This window comes from Mycteria americana, chromosome 4 (assembly GCF_035582795.1).
Source record: "Mycteria americana isolate JAX WOST 10 ecotype Jacksonville Zoo and Gardens chromosome 4, USCA_MyAme_1.0, whole genome shotgun sequence".
NCBI classification, from domain to species: Eukaryota; Metazoa; Chordata; class Aves; order Ciconiiformes; family Ciconiidae; genus Mycteria; species Mycteria americana.
The window spans coordinates 30,237,237-30,260,244 of NC_134368.1; the positions used below are offsets into that span (position 1 = coordinate 30,237,237).

The 23,008-nt window shown below is 37.3% G+C and overlaps 1 protein-coding gene across 1 annotated transcript in view; it reads right to left on the minus strand.

Moving 5' to 3' along the window:
* NFXL1 (nuclear transcription factor, X-box binding like 1) overlaps positions 1-20,516 on the minus strand; it is a 48,392-nt gene extending 27,876 nt beyond the window's left edge. Inside the window, exons 1-15 of the mRNA XM_075500027.1 lie at positions 20,187-20,516; positions 18,619-18,789; positions 18,153-18,262; positions 15,824-15,957; positions 13,937-14,115; positions 13,608-13,769; positions 13,403-13,503; positions 12,039-12,153; positions 11,569-11,693; positions 10,241-10,363; positions 8,769-8,859; positions 5,641-5,761; positions 4,832-4,988; positions 3,989-4,080; positions 432-453 (exon numbers count right to left, since the gene is read on the minus strand). Of these exons, the coding sequence (XP_075356142.1) occupies positions 432-453; positions 3,989-4,080; positions 4,832-4,988; positions 5,641-5,761; positions 8,769-8,859; positions 10,241-10,363; positions 11,569-11,693; positions 12,039-12,153; positions 13,403-13,503; positions 13,608-13,769; positions 13,937-14,115; positions 15,824-15,957; positions 18,153-18,262; positions 18,619-18,789; positions 20,187-20,346 (1,863 nt within the window). The 5' untranslated portion in view covers positions 20,347-20,516. The remainder of the gene's footprint in view (positions 1-431; positions 454-3,988; positions 4,081-4,831; positions 4,989-5,640; positions 5,762-8,768; positions 8,860-10,240; positions 10,364-11,568; positions 11,694-12,038; positions 12,154-13,402; positions 13,504-13,607; positions 13,770-13,936; positions 14,116-15,823; positions 15,958-18,152; positions 18,263-18,618; positions 18,790-20,186) is intronic.
* Between the last annotated feature and the right edge of the window lie 2,492 nt (positions 20,517-23,008).

The window sequence follows — 23,008 nt, forward strand, 5'->3', positions numbered from 1 at the left end:
CCTGTATGACACTATGTTCCTTATCCTTTTAAAATAAACACAGCAGTTTCTAGAAGAACTGAGGAAAGCATGTGACAGGGAGAGAATAACAACTATAGAATGAGGAAAAAAAAACCCAGAAGTATATAATGAAAAAAGACCCCGCAAAAAATTTACACTATTTAAACAACTGCAAGAATACACAAATAGCTTCATAAATCATGAGTTTAAATTTCTGTCCAAGAATTCTAAAAAGTCAAAAAGTTATATATTCTTCAAAAAAGGAACTGAAATACCTTCTGATATGTAAGCCCTTGTGATAAGGTACTTCATTGATTTTAAAATATAAAAAAGCCATATAGTATTTCTCTTTAATACTTTTTTTTTTTTGCAGACTGACAAAGTGAGATATACTTCATATTCCACTTAAAAAGGCAGTTTCGATGACTCACCTCATGCTGCCCAAGACACTCCCTGTTAAAGACAGAAAAATCAGAGATTTAGAAAACATGTATTTCTTTAATAAGGGACTTAAAACAGTGACAGTGCTTTTCACACAAAAATAATGCAATCTATTTTTTAAAAGTGCAAACTAAGAGAAACTCATCTACCTATGCAGATCAATGCCTTCTCTTTTTCAAGAGTTGTTTGGATTGCTGTATTTTATGATGGCAATCCCAAAAATCTGTGTTTCACATGCAGACTAATTACAGTTGTATATGAAATGAATAGTTCTTATTTTAGAAAATTTATTTAGAAAATTACCTGAATTGCTTCCAAATATCTTCTCCTTTGGCTCTACTAATATATCACTTCATATTTTTTAGTTATTTAAGAGAACTATCTAGTCTACTCTTATGTTTACAATTCTATGCCTTTTAGAATCGTCTACCATCCCTAGGAAAGAAAAACTGCACACCAATCAGAATTGTGAATGTATTAAATGGCAATTCATTCAAACACTGATCTCCTAAAAATTAAATAAGTCTTTTGCTCAATTTATTTTGAAAAGTATTTTTTTCTTTTTACCTCTGATTTCATATCTGTTATCTCCTTCCCAAGTATTATTTTGATTTCTCTACTGAAACCTTATAAGGCAGAGTAATGAAAACATCATTAATATTCAAGCTAAAATACCTGTAAATCAGTTCCTAAAAATTTCTAGAAGAGTATTAAAAAAAAAAAAAAAAAAAAAAAAGATCCCTGATAACTTCTCTAACACAAAGCAACTACCAATAGCTACGCATGGTCTTTAGGACAGCACGATATTAACAAGAGCAATCAGTCTTTCAGCTAGTATAATAAGAAGCAGATGTAGCACAGGAGCCTGTTCTTCACTCTATACAGCTCAGTTTTCTTATATCCAAGATAATCTTCCTAAAACCAGTTAATTTGGCTTCTAGGACCTCTGCATTCCATTGTAGCATGCTTCTGTTCCACTGCAAGGGGAAACTGATTAAGCAGCCTGATTGCCTTCTGCCCTGTAGCTACTAAATCTGTGGATGAGAGGTTCCCCATAGCAATCCTGCATTCAAGTTGAGATGTAATGGTGTCAGATGAACTACTAGATGCATGAAAAACTCACAGCATCACTGGGCTTAAAGGGTAGCGGCTAGTTGTTTGCATCCTACTTGGACACGAGTTACAGGTGGAATTCTTCAGCCTGGGACCTATCTTGTTTAATTGTTTTTTCCCCAATAACTTGGAAGAGACAAAAATGCACCAATTTTGCAGACAACGCTAAAGGACAGTGCAATCAATACATTCAAGGGCAGGGATGCCATTCAGAAGGATCTAGACAGATTGGAGGAATATGCTGAGAGGAAATTCATGAAATCCAGAGACAAAGAAAGTCCTGCATCTGGGACTGACTAAATCCCAGCAACACTGCAGGCTGGGGACTGACAGGTTGGGGATATAATAGTAGCCTTTCAGCATTATGGGGAAGTTATCAAGAAGATGAAGCCAGGCTCCTTACTGAGGTTGACAGCAGGGAGGCAAGAGACAACAATCATATTCTTAAACTAGGAAGGTTCTGACTGGATACACAGTGGAAGAAAAACAATTAAAAAAAAAAACCCAAAAACCAACAGTATAAGCAAGCACTGAAAAAGGTTGTCCAGAGAGGCTGCAGTATCAATGTACATGGGGGTTTTCAAGGTCCAGCTGGACAAAGCTGGAGCAAATTGGTCTGAATTCAGTGATGATCTGCTTTTAGCAGGAGGCTGGACTAGATAACCTTCCAGCCTCAATGGTTCTGTGAAATTAATAGAGCAAGTAATTTTCCAGAAACTCCCTTTTAACTATTTACAGAAACAGATACCAAATACATTCTATTCCAAATCTCTGACTGCTCATGTTCAAAGATACGAAATTATTAGAAAAAACATCAAAAAGTATTGCAAAACCTCAGTGGTGAAGGATGGAATCCCCACTAACATCCATCCATATAGAACAGGATTATTTAAACTATTCTCCATTATCATATTTGTTCAAATGCCACTGTTCTAGCAATGATTCTAAAAGCCCTGCTAATGATCTAAGAAGGTGTCAGATATTTTGCTTTGTAGCAACACACTGTATCTATAGTTTTGTTTACCATTTTGTTAATTCAGAAAACTTGTCTCATATCACTTTCATTCCAAAAAAAAAAAAAAAAAAAAAAAAGAAAAAAGAACATTACAGTTGAAAAGTTCGATCAAGAAGAGTTAGGATATTCCAGAGTTAATGTGATCTAATGCTTACAGAACCTTAATTTGCCCCAAGCACTATGAAATGTAATGATGCTTCCTCTAGTTAGAAAATTAAATACAACTTTTCCAGTATGGTTTCCTTCTCACTTGGCAGACTAACCTCCCCTGGGGAGGAGTCTTCAGACTAAACGATGTGATTTTGAGGTTGGAATTCAGATGAACTAGGAGATGTGCCCTACATTATGCATGATGTTACACAATGACCTCTGCTGAATACCTACATGAGACCGTTTCTACAGGCATCTACCCAAACACTGAAACCAGACTGTTTATAACTACACATTTTTTACCTTCTGGGAGTCTGGTTTTGAACTTTGAGCCCAAGTATCAGAAGTGCCAAGCGCTCATAGTTTTGAACAAAAGTACAACCTATCATAGTACAATCCTTGAGAAATTAAGTTCTAAACATATCTACATAGGCAGTTAAATGGCTATTTTTGATCATCTTCCTCTGTCTACTTGTCACTTCATAAAATGAAGACATAATATTCCTTCGTTAAGAGGGATGTTTAAAAAACTAATAGGCACTAATGCCTGTGAAGTATGCAGGGTTTAAAACAGTAGGAGACTACAACACAAAAACAGACTAAAAAACCCAGTATTTCCTTTTTCAGATAAATGTTGAAGTCTGAGTCCTTATTCCACAATGTAAACAGAAGTTCTATCAAATTGGAAAAGAATGGTGAAAAAAAGTCATCAGCGTGTCTTCCCTTATATCCTCAGCATCATCACAGAAAGAGTTGATTCGGCTCTACCCAAGGAGCAGAACCTTCTGGTCAAAAATAGAAATGAGACAAGCAAATGGAATAAAGGGCATCCACCTGCCATTCATTAGTATATAATAACTGAACAACTGAGAAACAAAATAGCAAATCATTACGCAGAAAATTACGATAAACCAAACAAGATAGAAACTATATGGAAAAAGTTGTATGTTACTGAAGACTATCAAATTACAATGGCTGTCTTTGCAATTTTCATATTTTTCTTTTAAGGTAGCATTGTGCACAATGTATTAGAAACAACCAATCTTCACTAACACTGTTAGTCCTTTCATACAGTGAGCACACACTACAAAAATATTTATTAAACAACCACCAATGCTCCCAGTTTTATGAGAATGGTGTTCACATAGGCTCATTGCATCTGAAGAGGAAAATAGGGTTATTTTCATGTCCATCTCTACAACAGTATAAAAAGAAAAATCTCCTTCTGTACCAAACTTTCTTTTATTTGTTTTCTTTTTTAATACTTACACTGGTATAGGAACCTCACAGGGAGGGCATGGTAATGCAGTTTGAATAAAAGCTGGCTCAGATGGCTGTTCCCAAGGACCTGCAGACTGATGCTGAGAGCAAAAGACAACACTGGTTGAATACAAAACACAGTGGGAACTATCTGCTTGACCATAAACAAACATATAATCTAAAGAGATCCCAGTTCTAACAAATCCACTTTCTAGTAACTAACTTTTTACTAATGGAAATCTCAACACCCCCTACATGCAAAAAATTACAATTTCATCCTTAGCATGGTTAGGGATAGGAAAATGAAGGCCTGTGGCCCTACTGCTAAAAATCAAGCACAAAGCCAAAAAAAAACCAGCAATACAATTCTAAGCATTTAATAAGGGTAAAAATATAAAAATATTTCAATTACTAAACAAGTGAAATTATCATAATGCAGTGCATGCATGTGTCATGTTTAAAGATGCCAAACAATTTCTCACTTCTAACTTGTGCAAATTTTGATGGTTTTGTAAGTATCAGTTAAAATTTATTTTTGCTCTTATGTTAAAAGTAATTGCGTACATTTGAAATTAAATGCTGGTAATACAACTCTAACAAAAATCTTATAATTTCTTGAGTAATTATAACTGCTGAAAACAGCACATTCAATTATATGTATTACAAAATTAATTAGATTGCAAGAAAGGAGCTAGAACCACTTAGTTTCTCGGTTAAGCAGTATGCATACCTCTATGCTTGATTATTTATTTACTCTGAACTCCAAAATCCTCCAACATAAGATTAAGGTCAAACAACTGTTGCTCATTCTTCAGAACACAAATAACACACCATTTTTCACTATTTACTTACTAAGCCAGTTTGCTTCACAAGTGCTTGATCGTGGCAGGAAACAGGGCACAAATGACCACATGCTAATGTTTTCTGGCAGGACTGACGACACGGAGGACACCGACCAAAGTGACAATAGTGTTTCTCCTGGGTAGAGTGGTGACAGGTAGGCGGTCGACTGAAGTAAAATCCAAGAATGAATCAATATGACAGCAAGAAATATGAAGTTACAGTCACTGGACAATTATGCTCAAAATATAAAGAATTGAGACAAATTAGGTTGTTTGGTTTTTTTTTAAATGAGTTTACTTCTCACCTTTAGCAGTGGTTAATATCACCGTAAAATTATACAGGAGTTCTAAATTAAATGAAAATCAAAGTTGGGTTTGTATATTCAAACAGCTATTTCAATCCTAATTCTACTCTGTGCTAAGTAATCTTGCTACACCCCAGCAGAAAATATCCTCCTTTTTCCTTTTGCTAGTCAAGTTTTCTAGGTAAACTGCCTCATGGAGGTACTTCAAAATGTACCAGAGATGACTTGAAGAAGGGAGTGGGACTACAGAATTAGAAGTGCTCGGTGAGACAGAACCTCCCCCTTGACAGCAGCAAGCTGCTCATGAAACCACAGCATCAAAGAGGTGTCTGATAGGAAGGATTATTGCTAATCTCCATCTGTGTAGTCAAGAATACAGAAAACTGGGAAGTAATATCTGTAATCATATTAAAGGAATTTTTTTTGCCTTTTAAAGGTATATTTATTACTTTCTTTAAGGACACCTTAAACTCCACTGAAGAACTAGAAATACACAGACACTTTCTATACTGACCTGCACAGCTGTTTGCATTTGGGAGGTTTGATGGTGCGCTCTCTGCCACAGGGCACTTTAATGACAGTTTTCCCACAATTACATTTCACATCTACAGTCTCCGGACATGGATTACAACTACCTAAAAATAAATATATTAACAATATGATAATCTGACTAAGCTACTGATTATAAAAAATGGTAACCAACATAACTCTGAATATGTACATGGTATAATTGTCCTATTCTGTTTGATCTAAATAATAGATGGCTGTTAATTTTTAATTCCTGCTTAGTTTCAAATCCCTTTTGGGAAAGAGAATTTCACCATTCTTAAAGAATACTAATAATAATCTTGATTATTCTACAGTTGTTAACTGGTATCAAGTTAGAAACAATCCCTCTCATATTTTAAAAAGAGGTCAGCATTATTAAAGCCCAGTTGTTTGGATCACAAAACACTTAAATATTTGCCATTTATATTTCAGTCTTACATACATATGAAGACATGTCATTTTTCATCTATATTCAAAAGACAGAAAAGATACAACGAAAAACTGGCACAATAAACTTTTGCAGATTTTGTATGATATTAAAGAAATGTTCATCCTCTATGTATAATTAATCCTTTTTTGAAAGGATCCTCCTCCTTTATAAAGTTACTCATGCTACTAACCTGATACTTAAAAAAAAAAAAAAAAAAGAGATCTATAAAATATTTATGTTTTAATTTATAGCTCTCCCACACTATTTCTTCATCAAGTGCCAGCTGCTAATATTTTTATTATTGAGTAATTAACAGTAAGAATATGCATCTTCCAAAAAAAGGAAATTTAGATGTGGGATTTTAGCTTACTAATCATGTTGCATTCTGAAACTTTAAAGAAAGCAATGCTTTGAAAGTGTTACCGACAGCACAACTTTTTAAGCAATTCTGACTTGTTAGCAGGATATGAGAAGCAATGCTTCAAGAAGCAGACCTCTCACTGACAAAAGGCTGCTGAAGAAAAAAGGATGGAAGTATAGAGTCTTTATATTGCAAAGTAAATTAAATTATAATATACTATCAGCACAGATAAACAGCTACTTTCACAAAATAAACTGAAGGTCTAAAGCTATGCTGCCCAGAATGGCTAATGTGTGTACAATTTACTTAAATATTCTATTAACAAAGACAACTGCCTACATTCTCAAAAAGGTGAAAGGGCAGAGATCACATATATGCCTGAAGTTAAGGTGAAAGCACATTGTTCTCAAATCAAGTGTTATAATGTACTACAGTAGGAAACAAAACATTTCTATTCCCTGGCAACACATGCTAAATTTCAGCAAGCATTATTAAATACTTAAGGAAAAAGAGATACGTAAAAATCAAACCACAAACAGAATAGATGAAGTTATCTGTTTTCAGGAACCCCTGCTAAAGGCCAAGTGCTTATTATCAGCAACCTCTAATAATTCTGAGATCAGGTACCTTTTAAAGGACCTAATCTGGCAAGTTATTTTCTAGAAGGCATACTATTTCCTTTAAAATTAGTGGTTACTGAGATCTGGCAGCTCACTGCAAAATTAACCTGACCTGGTATTACATACTGAAGATAAAATATCAGCAGCTATTACAATATTGGTGTATAAGGAGAAACACATGAATATAAATATTTTGAAATCAAAATCATTGCCTTTATTAGGAATATTTTCCAACATTCTGACAAGTTATTACAAATTGTACTAGATTGTACTAATTTGTTAAAGCACACAAAAGTTATTTTCTTTTCTAAATTTATCATCTGATATCATAGTTCTTAGCTTCATTAGATGCAACTTTTGGCATTGACAATTGTACTGTTTTGATAAATTACATACACTTTAAAGTGTATATATTTGATATTTACATTCTCAAAGTTCACTTTTGTTTTCTTATAGGCACTGCTTTATTATTTTTATACTGCTGTTAGTTATTAGAAATCATTGTCACTTTTAGCCAGGCTGTAAGATGCAAGCCGTACCAAATATAAACAGCTATTCAATGCGAAAGTTTATCCTATAATGCAGCATTAGCTCCTTAGGTTTCCAACCAGAATTCTATTCTATGATTTACTTATCAACCAAACTAATGGAGAAAAACAATGTTACCAATTTTCTTCTGACAGTACAAAAAAAAAAAAATTATGTATTTCCAGGATTTTGGAGGGGTATGGGGGAGGGAGGAGAAAGGAAGGGGAAGAAGAGAAGGGGCACAGTTAACAGAGAAAAAACCAAACCACTAGTTTGTGGTGACAGATTTAATAGCAGGTTAACTGGGACAACTACCACATTTACCCGTCCTGTCCTCTTAAGAATCACTGCCTCAAAAGCAAGATTGGCTGAACAAGTTGTGAATTATTTCCCGAGTTGTTGCAATTTATAGTCCAGAATACTAAGGGAAATTACATAGACTGCTCAGCTGCTGTTTCAGCAGGGCAGCAGCTTCTGTGGGGAAAACTGCTGAGAGGGCAGCCACTTTTTCAGTCATTCCAATTTAATCCCCTACCAAGCGAATGTCAAAGCAATTGGCCAGGATAAAAGCTGCCAGGTAATTTTGTCCATTTTCAGCATCTTTTTAACCAAGGTCACTGGATGCAGAAGTAAACTTTTTTGTTATCCTTCATATAGTCAGTAACAAGTTCTTATTTTCTCTTTTACCAGTAAGATACCAATACACATTCCAATTCCATCAACTTTTTTTTTTATTTTGTTTTAAGCCCATTCATATCGCACATTGTATTCTAGGATTTTTAAAAACCATCCAGTCTCAACCAGCACAGTCATTTCTACATGTAGTTGGACTTTGTTATGCATATTCAGTGAACAGAATTATTTGGGAAAAAAAGTCAAGCTATGGGTTTTAAATTAAGCAGCTGGAAAGGGGACAGAGCATTTTCAGAGGAACAATGCTAAGCCGAATTACCAGGTAAAAACTCAGGTTGTCATTATGTAAGTCCTTAAGCTCTAACCAGCACTAAAAACCTTTCAAACACACTGCCCCCACAAAAAGCCTACATGCAACAAGGCAGAGAATTCATTAAGCACCACGCAGAGTCACGCAAGCACAAAGTTTGGCAAAAACAAACAATATTCCATCACTACAGGGATCCTTCACCTATTCTTACCTCTGTGGCAGCCTGAAGGACATTTGTGATTTCTGCAGCCTAGAGTCCGCCCACAGACTTGATCACAAGGTGGACAGTTTCCAGAACAGCACTGTTAAAAAAATATACTCTATATAACTGAAAACTTAGACATTTCTGGTATAAATTTGCCCTCTTCTATCATCTCATTTTTTCAATACTTCTTAAAAAAATTTTCATGCGATTTAGTCAAACTTCCTCAAATTCATGCCAGGTATAGAAAGGAAGTCATCTGTAAAGTTGTTTTAAAAGTTTCAAATTATAAAATAACAAGAATACACACATTTGAAAGCATCATTTCAATACACTAAAAAGGCAGAGGGCTTCCAAAAAGCATAAGAACATTTTAAAAGTTCAAATTCTTATAATGTTTTAATCCAAAATAATTTCAGAAGATTACATGTACGATATCCAACAGTTTGCCCCATTACTCCGCATTTTCTTCCACTTTTATACTGTATTGTCCCTGCCACAAAAATGTTTTAAAAACATTTTACCTTTGTAGTAAAGGTCAGATAACTTTAGGATCAGTTATCTACTTTCTGTTCTTATATAAAGTAGTAATGGGGAAGAATCAGAACACATGACAACACCACCACATTGGTGGATGCCAGGTCAGGAGAGAATCCCATCTTTTCTATTAACTTGAAAGGTACTCTCCTTCCAAACTGTATAAGGAAGGATGGCAATTAGGAAGAGAAACCTGGATTTTTTAGCATGAATTAAAGATGTCAAGATTGCATTTACTTGTTTTGCCATCTTTTCACATAAAGTAAATTCACTGTAATAATAATACTACTCAAAAATACCTAAGAATAAAACTGTATTTTTCATGCCTCTTTGCGGTAAGAAGTCCAACTTTCATAATGTCTTAATTCACACAGAGCAGGCAACTTTCAGGCCTTCTTGAATCAATAAACTGAAAAGATAGGTCTGAGCTATCAATCATTCCTTTGACTTCAAATGAGTAGGGAAACAAAACTCAAACTCCCAATTGTCAGACCACTGCTCTTTGCAATGATTTATATTAGAAGGTGGGGTAGAATGCTGCGTTGTCAAAAATAAGAGTATGTCCCTTACAAAGTTATGAGATATTCCCAGCTCTTCCTACAAAGTAAGGAAATAAATGGATTTAACTATTCCAGAATGCATAAAGCATCAGTAACTACACAAGTATCTGAAAGCAAAACTGCCTTCTGGAACTGGAAAGTTGTCAAAATCCCCTCCCAGTTTTTAAGGCCACTAAGTTTTTCTTGCTGACATGCTGTTCAGAGAATTCTGGTACACTGCAAACTAATTTGAATGACACTGAAGAAAACTCCTCTTTCTATACAATAACATGAGGTAGAACAACAGATTGATGCGATTTATATACAATATAAAATATTACATCTAAATTAAAAAAAATGTTATCTAAACAATACATTTAAGAAAGATCACCTCTGGATACTTACTTTTCTCCTACATTGGTGCTTTTGGCAATCACGAATTTTAGTACACTTTGTTTCACACAGATATGGCTTATGACATGGCATGCGTTTAGTGTGTTTTCCACAGCGACACTGTTTTTCAACTTCCTGGGCAGCAAGATAAGGAAAAAAGCAGGGAATTTTTAATTAAAAAAAAAAAGTGGAAAATAAAATGTTCTACTACTAGCTATAAAGAAAAGTTCATTGGAGAGTAACATTCCAATGCTCTATCACAACAGGAAGTATATCACATGCTCGGAGCAGATCATACGTCTATACAATAACTACTTGGAGACCTTGTGTCAGTATTGCAAACACTGTGCTCTAGATGGCACCTCACTGTAGTCTTGGTCTCACCAAGAGGGAACCCACTTCAGGGGAACCACTCCAGTGTGTGGTGCTTGACATCTCAAGCGTAAATGCAAACCAAATTCATACAAAAAAGTACCTCTCCTGCATAGTAAACTAGATTCATCCACCATGTATACAGATAATTTAAGAAGTAGGTGAGCAGGTTTATCTGACCTTCATCCCAGCTATCATGTGCTAACTACTTTCACCTTAGACTTTGTGGCCAAAGCTGTTCAGGAAGAGACAACTGAGAGCAGACAGAGCAACAGCTTTATTGGCCAGATCACATGTCATGGTTTAACCCAGCAGGTGGCTAAGCACCACACAACCGCTTGCTCATTCCCCTCGCACCGGGATGGGGGAAAGCAGGAAAGGCCTTGACTCTGTGTAAGCACTGCTCAGCAATAACTAAAACATCCCTCTGTTATCAATACTGTTTTCAGCACATATCCAAAACATAGCCCCATACCAGCTACTATGAAGAAAATTAACTCTATCCCAGCCAAAACCAGCACACCACAGAAGCTCGACAGATATTTAGAGCAGAGCAAAATATTATTTTCTTACTAACAAGGAAATAATGTTATGTTACAGCATCTTCCATTTCACTAATGAAGAAACAGCGTAATAAGACAAAGCAGCAAGGAAGCTAGAAGAGCTGGGGAAAAAATTAAGTGTCTTTTAGGGCATAATTAATTTAAAAAAACCAAACCAAACAAAAACAACCCAAAACAATAAAATCCTCATCCATGCCTCCATTCAGATACATAATGCTCAACTATTAATTCAGAATTGTGTTGAGGTGGGGAGGAATAGGGAAAAAATGTGTTGCTTTTAATGAACAGAAAGTCACAGATTTTGTGATAGATATGATTTCATCTTGCTTAGGAGACTTGCACTGTTCCAGACACATAGTGTTTAAAAACCCTAACAAAACGTGAGCCTGCTATAGTAAAACTAACCTGTCTGCATATTTCACAGGGACCTCGATGACAGCGCTGTGAACATTTATGGATGCCACATTCCAGAACTTTGTCACAACTATCGCCACAGGTGGGCACATCTTCTGTGCAAGGCAACGTAAACTCTAGATGAAGAGAGAAAAGTACAAGCAAACATTTAGGAAAAAACCCAAAATATTTAGAAAAAAAAATGCACTGTGTAATATGACTTCAAATGCCAATTCTCTCTCATTTCTTTAAAAGCTTCTCTAGAATTACTCAATTATTCACATGGCCAATTAAACCCCTGGTACTAAATAAAGCTTTGAAAGAATTAAGCAAAAAAGTTAATATAAGATGTCACAGTTCACTGTAAGAACTCTTTATGGACTCTGCGCTGCAGAATTAACCTAAACTACTGACTGTCAAAGACTGGATGACTTTTTTTTCAAATTTGTCTTACTAAAAAAAAAAAAAAAAAAGCAGCTTACTTGATTTTTCACATGGACAGGACCTTTTCCCAGAACGAGGACAGTCTCCACAGGGACCAGAATGACAAACTTGTTCACATGTGTGATTACCACAAGGCAAAGGTTTCCCACACACCTGGAAAACTCAGAGAAACCAAGTGAATGCAATGTAACAGAACTACATACCAAGACAAAGCAACCCAAGGGGAAAAACTAGGGGTGAGAGATGTCTGCGTGGAATTTAACTTTTTCTGAATTTTGTTAACAAATCTTACATTCGCTGAGTTCGCCAAATAAAACTGATCACCCCTGCAGTGATCCTGACTGGAAGACCACTGTATACTGAGGAGTTAGTGGTTCACATAACAGTTAACTTGAGTAGTCCCAGGCCTGTGCAGTGTTGCACATACAGCTTGGCCTTCAGGCCTGTGTTGTGCTGCACATATCCCTTGGCCACAGGATAAACTTATTGTAGCAGAGGAGATTGGAGGCAGCTCCCACTTGGTACCAGCGATTATGCCACCTGCACGTCCTTGCCTTTATCTAAAAGTGCAGCAAGAAGTTCTTGTCTGAGCCTCCTTTCTGTTTGATAGTAAAAATGATGAACATAGTTGCTTTCTTGTAACAAAATCCTACAACAGCTTCAATGACCAAAATGGGGTAACCCTTTCTACAGATGGGGTTTGCATTGCATGCTGCACATGGATCAGAGGCCCATTCAATGCTGCACAGCTTGGGGTTCCCAGCATGTAAAGGGCCATACTATTATTTATATTATACTCCCTTTCTCTACAGTGTTAGCTGAAATAAATGGCATTTTAATTGATACTTTACAGGGGCTGAGTGCCTTTCTTACTGGGATCATAATGACCAAGTACGTCTCGGTGCAACCTTCCCCCTGCTACTTACTTTTTTAAATTATTTTTATTTTTTACAGTCTGTCAATCCATAGCCTTGGTCCTACGAATAAGCTGCAAATATACTTCAAAGAATGAATCACAAAGCTTTCATTCTGTTACAGTCACTAGAAGTAAATAAGCATGAAACTCTTATGTACTAAGCTGTGGTTTCATGCTTATTTTTGAAGATAGCAGCTGAAGTTTCAACCTCAAGTACAAGAAAACAGAATATACAAGGTCAAATTCATTGCTAACTTGACCCTAGCACAATTCCTGAACAGTGACATTTTAACTACTGTCAGAAATTAACTGGGCCACCAAGTAGATCCATTCTCAAACACTGCTGCTTACATTTTTGATTGCACTTTCAAAACCTAAAAAATAATTTTATTTTCTTACTGAATGAGTTTTTCCAATCCTTAATACACTGAGTAATCAATTTTTATAAAGATGAGAAGTAAGCTAAAAAGGACAGATTCAGCATACCTGGTCACACTGCCACTGAGGACTTGCACAAAGTCTTTCTGCTGTCTGTCTTCCACAGATGCACCGTTGTTTACTGACTCGTGGACAAGGCTGACAATCTCCTGCATGTAATTACAAGTGACACTGAGAGTAGGAATTGCAAAAGAATGATGTATCTTAACAATTAAAACAACTAATCCTCTGAAGTTTAAGAAGGCAGGTCTACCTGCGTGACAGGAATTCTCACAAGTGTGTTGTCCACACAGCAACGTTCGTCCACACGGCAGGCGACATGACCATTCCTTGGCACTGCACCTTCGGGGCACTGGTTTAGCTTTCTTACAGTGACAGGTTGTTGTAACCATCTTTGGGCAAGGTGGACAGGGTCCTAAGTGCAGGAAAAAGAATACCTCACTAATGGCCGTTCAGCAAATGCAGCCTTGAGTACATCTGGTTTATTCTGAGAATTTTAAATATAGTTAGCAGATTTTAAGTAAAACTGTGTAACAGCTACATAAATACAGGTCATACAACCAAGAGACACAATGGATTTACCTGGATGACAAAGCAGCAGACATTTATGACCACAAGAAGGTTTGAATTCCCTCTCACATATCTGACCACAGGAGTGAGGCACTAGCCATGGGTCCAGTGTTGGATTCTCCACTTTTCCACAGTAACAGTAATACCTACTAGGAGTTTCAGACCGTTTGTATTCAAACCTACATTTTGGACTACAACAAGGGAAAAAGGGAGTGAAAAGAAAAGCAATTTTTTGAAGATTTTTTTAAACAGAAAAGCAGTTTTTACCATTTCAGTTTCCCAAGATTGTTACCAGGCTACCAATTAACATTTTTACACCTACCGTAACCAACAACATCATAATTAAATTTATAATATACAATAAAGGTCTTGCTGTATGTCGAATTTTACAATACACTCATTAGAATGTCGAAGGAATTGTCCTATCACTGCAGTCTTTTTTCTCTAAGAATATATACAAAAAAATTCAGTGTAGCAAGCATACAGAACAATTTTTTTGTCAAGCAATACCAAAGGAATGTATGCAACAGAGTTAACCTACTGAAACAGAACCACTAAAAAAAAAAAAGAGATTAAAAAACAGGTTTTTACCAGTAGCAATTTACAAGCTATGTAAAACAAGATTTAATGATGCTATTAAAACTATGCATAATAATTAAAATTTTATCTGAAAGATTTTAGACTGTATCAGTTCAGCATCTTAGACATTATAAGATGCACACTTTTATTTGTTACCCTTGATGGTGTCAGATATTAAAAAAGATACATTATTCCTAAAGGTATATAGGCACCAAAGGTCTGGAACCTGTTAGTGCCACAGGCCCTAAAGGATTTCAGGTCCAAGCCGTGGACGAGGGAGGCAACACAAGGAAGGAAAAACAAAGCAGCTCCCATTTCTGGCTACACTGGGAAAAGACAACAGACAAGGAGCTCCTCCTCAGAGAAGAATAGAGGCTTTGAAAGACCTATGTACTAATTTTTATCAAATAAAATGTAAATTTGCCCCTATATAATACATGAAAGGCCATAAACCATTTCTCCATAGTGACTGCACAGTTTTATCATGTGCTTAAATGTTAAATAAAATACCATGCACCTTGAAATTTTTTAATTATAAATATTATGCTTAAACACAAAACTAGTTTGTAGTAGAATAAGCATTATCAACTTGAGACACTGTGAGCCAACAATTTTATGCCTTATTTCATAAGCAAACCTGCTCTCTGAGATCCCACATTAATAGAGCTTTTGAATCCACTACACACTTTCAACCAAATTTGACAGAGGATTCTGTCTCAAAGATATTATTACAAGTTTCCACATAAAAGTAGCTGGGCAAATAAAGCATAGAACAAACATGCACAGAGAAACCTTGACTGAACTTTCAGACACAAACCTCCTGAAAAAACAAGCTTCATTATTCACGCAGCCACAATATTACCTTCTTCTTTATACAATCTCATGTAAAACTGCAAGACTGGCTTTAATGTTTGAGTTATACAGAGACTATAAAAAAAAATTAATAAATCCCTAAATCTTGCTATTTTAGAACTGGGGGGTTTTTTAAATTTATTTCACAATGCCTATTTTAAAAGTCACAAATACGTAAACCCATTCAGAAATAAATATAAGAAGCTGACACAGATAATAGGTAAGTTACCTTCTCAGAGGTTAAAACAAATTTGATGCAGCAGGTTTTTAATATTACTGTGAAATATTCCTGAATCATGTTAATGAAAACGTAAAAATATTTCAGAAAAACAAGAGAAAAGTCAGCCTTCTAAGCTTTTTTTTTGGGTGTGCATGTCATTTACAAGTATCATTCCTTTCTAAAGTAACTCTAGTCCATATATGTTTCATAATAAAAGTATCTTTGTAAATGTACAATGAAGAGCTCACCATGGCCAGGGATAATCTTTCTTCCCAAAATCATCATCCGTCAAAGGAGAAGACACAAGGAAAAGGCTGTCCTTGGCCCACTTTTGGATACACACCAGGTGAAATATACAAAAGCATCCACAACAGCTCCAGACCTAAAGAGAAGATACAAGTGCCAATTGCTTTATATTAGGTTTCTTTCTGTTTCCATTGATGAACATCTGTAATATCTAAAGAAATACAAGCTTCCTATTTTTCCATTTAAAAAATGGGTTTCCAAAGATAATTATACCTATTGTTGGACTAATACAGACAGTTTTACTGTTAAAGATTCATACCTATAATCTTTTTTCCTGCTGCTGTGGGAAGTTTTTGCCAAGGCTTATGGAGCCCAAAATACTCATATAATCATAGAAATGTTCATTTAAACACACTGTTGGAGGTCATGTAGCACAACCTTGTGCCCAAAGTACGACTATTGCCAGCTTAGCTCAGTTCAGTCACAGCTTTGTCTAGCAAAGCTGGAAAACCTTGAAGGATGGGGACTCCACAGCCATCCTGGGCAACCTGCTCCAAGTGTCATACTACCTTCCTAGTACCCAATCTGCACCTCCCAAGCCCCAGTTTGTGCCATTGCCCCTTATTACACCACCTGTCACCAAGATGACTTCGGCTTTAGCCACCTTCACAACTCCAAGTAGACAGAGGCTGCAATCATATCATCCCTTAGCCTCCTCTCTGCTAGACTAAACAAGCCCAGCTCTCCCACCACCTCTCTCCCTGTCCCATACTCTAGGTCTCTAGACATCTTGGTAGTAAAAGTACTAAGAAGATTTTTTTCCCCCTTTCAAACTTTAGGATTTACATACAATGCTAGTACAAAAAAGATTTGATTAGAAGTGTGGCTTTCAACATAGTGTCTTTTGTTCAAAGAGCAAGAGAAGTATAAAACAGAACAGAATTAAAAGCAAATGTGTTTAAGAGTTGATTTGGCCAGTGTCCTCTCTCCATCACTAAACCTTTAAGTTCTTGTTCCCAGTGTACTTCTCTTTGTCAGTTCTGGAGCGAAATCAGAATCCTTTGCTTAGAATATCAGCCTGCTGCTGAAAAGCAATTTAAATAACAGAAATGCAGTTTTATGACTGTGGTACTTTCCATATATTGATGTCTTAAATTGTCAGCTTAGAATGACTATAACAATTTAATAAGAGAAATCCAGTGGAAAATTTAACTTTTAATTTCTTTATTTTTTTAATAACTTATGACATTGTTATAAAATTATACTGTGAAAACAAGGAGAATTTCCCCATTAACTTGTAGAGGACAACGTCAATGACATAAGTTTCTAAAAGTAGTATAACTAACTTCCCAAAACTAAAGCTAAACAGGAGACTAAGTAAAAAAAAAAACCACACTTGGCTGAAATGTTACAGATTCAAGATAACTAACAAACCACTGAATTATAAAAGAAGACTTCCAAGTTGCCAAATCATCTCACTTTTGCTGAGATGAGATTAACTCTATCAAGAGACAGAGAACTTTAAAATCAAGCTAAACTTATACGTTAAGGTCTGAAAAAATATGGATTAAATATGTTAAGAATTCATACAAAACATATTGCATTTCTTTCTAAAAAAAAGTTAATTACTACAGTTTCATTGGATACTTGTAGTTCATGTACATCCAGCATAAGAAGTTAAAGATTTTCTGCACTTTTGTTTCTTTTAATGTTAAACATCCAGTTGCAAACATGTATTTGATTCAAGTAACTGTAGCAGAAACAGGGTTGGGCCTGTCAACATCAAAGGGAAGCTGATACATAAAAGTAAAAAAGGTTTGTCCTGCAATCTGTCCCATGAAAAATGTACCTATATGAAATAAGACAATCTTCTCAGACATGCCACCCTTCTCTCACCTGATCAGCATTTGGAGCAGCAAAGTTTACTTTGGCTCCCTCGCTATAAATCAAACAAGAATATTTTCTAACTTCCTAGTATTTCTTGCTTTGGTGTTTGCTACAACATAGCTTATTGAATACACCACTGCAAGCACTGGCCTTCCTTCACTTCTTTCTTTTCATCTGCTACTCTCTAAAATTTAAAAATAACTATTTTATATTACAATAACAAACATATGTTAAAAAAATACATATTCTGATTATAAGCCTCATATATATAAACACTTATTTCTTCAAGAGTCTGAAAAATCCAAAGATGCCGAATGTTGCATTTAGTACTCTTATTATTTTAAAACTATCAATCCCAAGAATTACCTTAGTAATATAATTAAACACAAGTTATTCAGACAGTTATATTTGCTTTATTCTAAAAGAATACTGTAAAATACTTACAGCTTGGTTCCTCTTAACTGATGCAATGCAGATCAGACATGTCATAGCCCCTGACTGAAAAGCTTCATTCATGTACTGTCTTGTACGTTCCAGTTCACTTGCATCTCCATCTTTAATGTATAAAGATTTTTAAAGCAATCAGTAATGTTTGATCTGCTATTCTGTACATGTTGAGACTGCTGTAAAAGTATTTTTTTTTTTCTCTGAACAGAGGCCAGTCATATATTATTACAAAACCACATTATTAAAAGTACTTAAGATAGTTTCAAAACTATACCGTTGATTCTGCACAAAAAAGCAAGAAGTACTACCAGCATGCATTGCTGGGAATAAATATTTTTAATACAAGACATCAGAATAAAGTGCTTTCCCTCCAATTATGGAAAAATTCTAATACACAGCCAATAATACAGCATTGTTTATGCTTACATACTGAAATAAAAGTCAATAAATGAAAAAAATTTACCAGTTTGACTGGTGTAAATGGTAAATGTTTTGGCCAAAATCTTTCCTTGTTTTACTTCAGCATCTTCATCATCATCTTCAGACGAGGAACTAAATTGGTCTTCAACTAGCTTTTTTGCTGCAGCCTGATTAGCCTTCTTAATTTCATCAAATTTCTTCTGTGAAGATAATTCTATTAAGAGAACAGAATAATGATGATTAACACCATGACAGTTAATCATAACATCACATTCAGTTCTATATAGTTTCAACTGTCTTTTTCTTTAAAGAGCTTGCTGATAGTATGTTTTTAAGGGCAGTACGTTGCTACATTTTCAATACCACACAAGAAGAGATAAATTGTATTTTCTTCTTTACTGTGCATTATCCGTAAAATTCACAGCAGGAATTATTATCTGTCAATTACTGCTGACAAATCCAACCAAACATACTAGAATATATGCATCTATAATGCTGCTTTACAAAAAGGATACTTAAAATCCCACACACACACATCCCACACAAACACAACTTTCATAGCGTGAGGGAGAAAGAAAAAAAAAATCAGGCAATTCTTGACAAGAGCAATTGTTGTAATTTGCTGATACCCTTACACATACCTCTCGCAGCTTTTGGTATTTTTTAAATTATGACTTGTATTGATCTCCCTCCATCCAACAAGTCTTTATTGCAACAGTGGGTTCATGCTATTTCACAGCTGGCAATGTTAAAAGTGACAGGGTATTTTAATATTAGCTTTTTTTGAAGTTATTGCATGTGAAATAGAGGAAGATTCTCACATGGAGAAAAAAAATGTATAACAATGGAGTTCATAATAAACCAAAGTGCCTGTAAGGTAACAGACCACGGAGATGTAAAGGTCTTTAGCAGATCACAGGTCTTAAGCACCTCCTAATTTTCCATATAAGACTACTGCACCCAATATATTTAGTGGGGCTCCATCAAGTTCAGCTTTAGGGCTTTCCTTAAGAAACTATGCTGCCACTGAAAAGAGCTCAGTAGTTGGCACTTCTCTACCTGCGAAGTATTACATGAGCGTTAACCTGCACTCACAACAACCCTCGGGCACGAGAAAGCCCGCACCTTTCCCAGACCGGGGCGATGTGGCACACTGACCAGAGTCCCTAACGCGTGTCCCTAGCGGGCAGCGCTCTCCTGAATATTTCCGACCGTACTGAAAAACAGCTGCTTCATCCTTTACTTCATACTTCACTCTTCTGCTCGAAGGGCACTGACTGCGCGCCCTGGGGAGGACACAGCCCCCGAGACCCCAGCCGCTGCGCGAGGCCTCCGCGCTTCCCCCCCGAAGGCACCTGCGGGCGGGAGACGGCACACGGCGAAGCGCCGGCTGGCTACCGCCGAGCAGCGACGGAGCGGGGCCGGGGCCCGCCGCCCACACGAGCGCCCCCCGCCCACCTCCCTTCCCCGCGACGCCGGGGAGAGCCCCGACCTGGGCATTTGTAGGGGCTCCGCAAAGCCCGGCGGGGCTCCGGGCCACAGCCGGCTCTGCAGCCCGGGACCCCGCAGCCCCCGGCCGGGCCGGGGTAGGGGGGAGGACGCGACACTCACCGCTGGCTCCCTCGTCGCTGATCCCCGCAGCCGCAACGCAGGCACCGCCGCGGGCCCTCGGGGCCGGGGGCCGGGCAGCCGCCCCAGCGCGGGTGGCGAGCCCGTCCCCGGGCCTGGCGCGGCCCCGGCCCCGGCCGCCCTGGCGCCAGGGCGCCTCCATTTCTCCCCCGCCAGTGAGCGAAGGACGACGGAGGGAGGCCGATCCCTCCTCACACCCCCAGCTGAAGCCGCCCCGAGGCGAGCTCTCCCGCCCGGCCCGGCGCGGCGCGGCCCCTCCGTCCGGAAGCGGCGGTGGCGGCGGCAGGGACACCGGTGAGCTCCCGCCACAGCGCGACTACAGCTCCCAGCGCTCCCCGCGCGGGCGGAGCGGAAGTGGCGGCGGAGACTTCAGCACCCAGCGTGCACCGGGGCGCCACGCGGCCGCCGGCCTCGCCCGGCCGGTGCTTGAAGTCCTCTGTGGGGGGGTCGGCGGTGCTCGGGGAGGCCTGCGCCGCCCTTCACAATCAGAAAAATGTTTCCTAACGCCCGGGCTGGCATCTCTTTATTACTTAATGCTTGCACTTCTTTTTGCCTGCCGCTCTGCCCGCAGAAGCAGCGGCTTCAGCTCTTTTTCTGGCAGCCATTTCTTCAGCGTGCGGCTGTTGGGCGCGTTTTCCTCACAGCTTCTCTTCTTCAGAGTATGAGAGATTTAAAAAGCGTGTTTAGAAACTTTACTGAAGTAATATCCAAGTTTTACTGCACGGACATATATATTGGGGAACCTATGTGCCTCCTGAAAAGTTCTGATAAATAAAGGCGAGTTGAAATAATTTAAATTCGATTGACATTTTCTGATAGCACTCATGTTCTGTCTTGCCATGCCAGGAGGAAACTCTGCATTTCAGGTTTTTTTCAGCAAATACATGTTTATAAAAGTTAAATAGTACAAGATTTCAAATAAAGAGTCTGAAAACAGTAAACTACTGCAGGTCAATGCTGGTTTTCTGGTTTATTTTGAAATGTTTCAAAAATAATTTTTATTCTCAGGAAAGACAGCTAGTGACTACAACTTGTGTTGCAGACTGAAGGATCAATACAAGAAAAAATATGAACAGTAGATTTCTGCTTTTATTAATTAAAACTCACATCACACATTTGTCTAATACAAAGTCTTAAACTCTTCGACGAAGGAGAAAAGTGCTTCCTAAGTGCCTAGTGAAATATGACGCAGCCCTATAGGACGCTGCTGCCATACAGATTGCAAATTATATTCAAGACATGAATTGGAAGAATGCTGACTGCAAAGTCCAGCATTCACAATATAGTTAAATGCCAGAATAACGCTTGTTCTTGTGTGCACGGAAAGCCTTTAGTGAAATGATGGCATACTCTTTCCCTCGCCAGCACATTACGCCATTTGCCATTCAAAGCACAGGATCAACAGTGAATGAACAGCCGTTTCATATTTACACTTATCCTTGTTGTTCCATATATATCCTGTGCATTAATTACTTCATAACATTTAATCCTTGCAGTGAAATCAGGAGTTATTTATAGATCTCTGGCATTCTGGAAACCTATCAACATTACAAAAAATAAAACAACCAGAAATGAATGCACTTTACAAAAGATCCAATTTATAATATCTCCATCTTCTTAAGGAGAATGAAAGTATAGAGATATTAACAAGTGATAGTAATATTTACATGTGTATTTTTTAAGAGTGGCAGTCCAATTGCCTGGGATAATCAAATTGCCCTGAATACAGAATTATCCATTCTTTTCCTTGCAGTCCCTTTCTTCACTCTCTATCATCAAACTTTTCCAATGTTAAGTGGATATGATCAAAGTATACGGAAAATACCCAGCTGAAAATATCCAGCTGAGACCACAACTAATAAACCCAATTTTTGCCAATGGGAAAAGACATAAATTAGGGAAAAATTCCAAGGAAATAATGCTTCTTAAAGCAGTTGAAAACATAACTGACATATGAAACAGCAGATTTTACTATCTTAGTAGTAGTCATGAACAGAATAAAGAAATACCCTATCAGTGAAAAAATAACCTACTTAGTCATCGTATTCTTTCCCCAACAGCAGCTACAGAAGACGCTGTAGGGAGAGTTTGGCCTCTTTCTGTTGTGTCTGCCCCTTGCACTCTGCAGCATCCACAACTGTTACATTAGGGACATAAAAATTTTTAAGCACAGACCTTAAAAACTTGATAGTCCATGTTCAGCAGCCATCTGATTACTTGGAGCAGAACAGTCGTCAGTATTATGTATTTGCTATTATTGTGGAAAGAACAGCTAGATTTTGAGCCATCCATATTTGTCATACCGATGCTTGCAAAAAGTTGTATTTTCTCCCCTCTCTCTTCCAGCCTTTGTATGTGATATCCTGAAAAAAGGACCATTTAAAACTGCCCACTTACATTTCAACAAATCAGCCAAGGTGGACCCAATGAAGTAATAATATTTCCCAAATCTTACAGCCTTCAATACTCACAGCTGCATTGTAGATATACCTAGTTCTTTATATAATATCCCATACTTAATTAATCTTACGCTAATCAATAGATATTAAAATGTGTTTGTTTATACACAAATTTAATATCATGGTTCATGCCTATATTGACTTCAACTAATATAATTGTTGCCAAACCTTTCCTTCTTTCCATAAGTAGATACAAAGAAATTATTTTAAAATAGTCAGCAAAACTTTCAATATTTGCCAGTATATGACTGTATATAGATTGAATGCATTTGCTGTAGAGCGGTATTACATAAAGAGTACATAACGCATTAACAGATAATACCACCTGTTTGTGCGAGAGCAAGA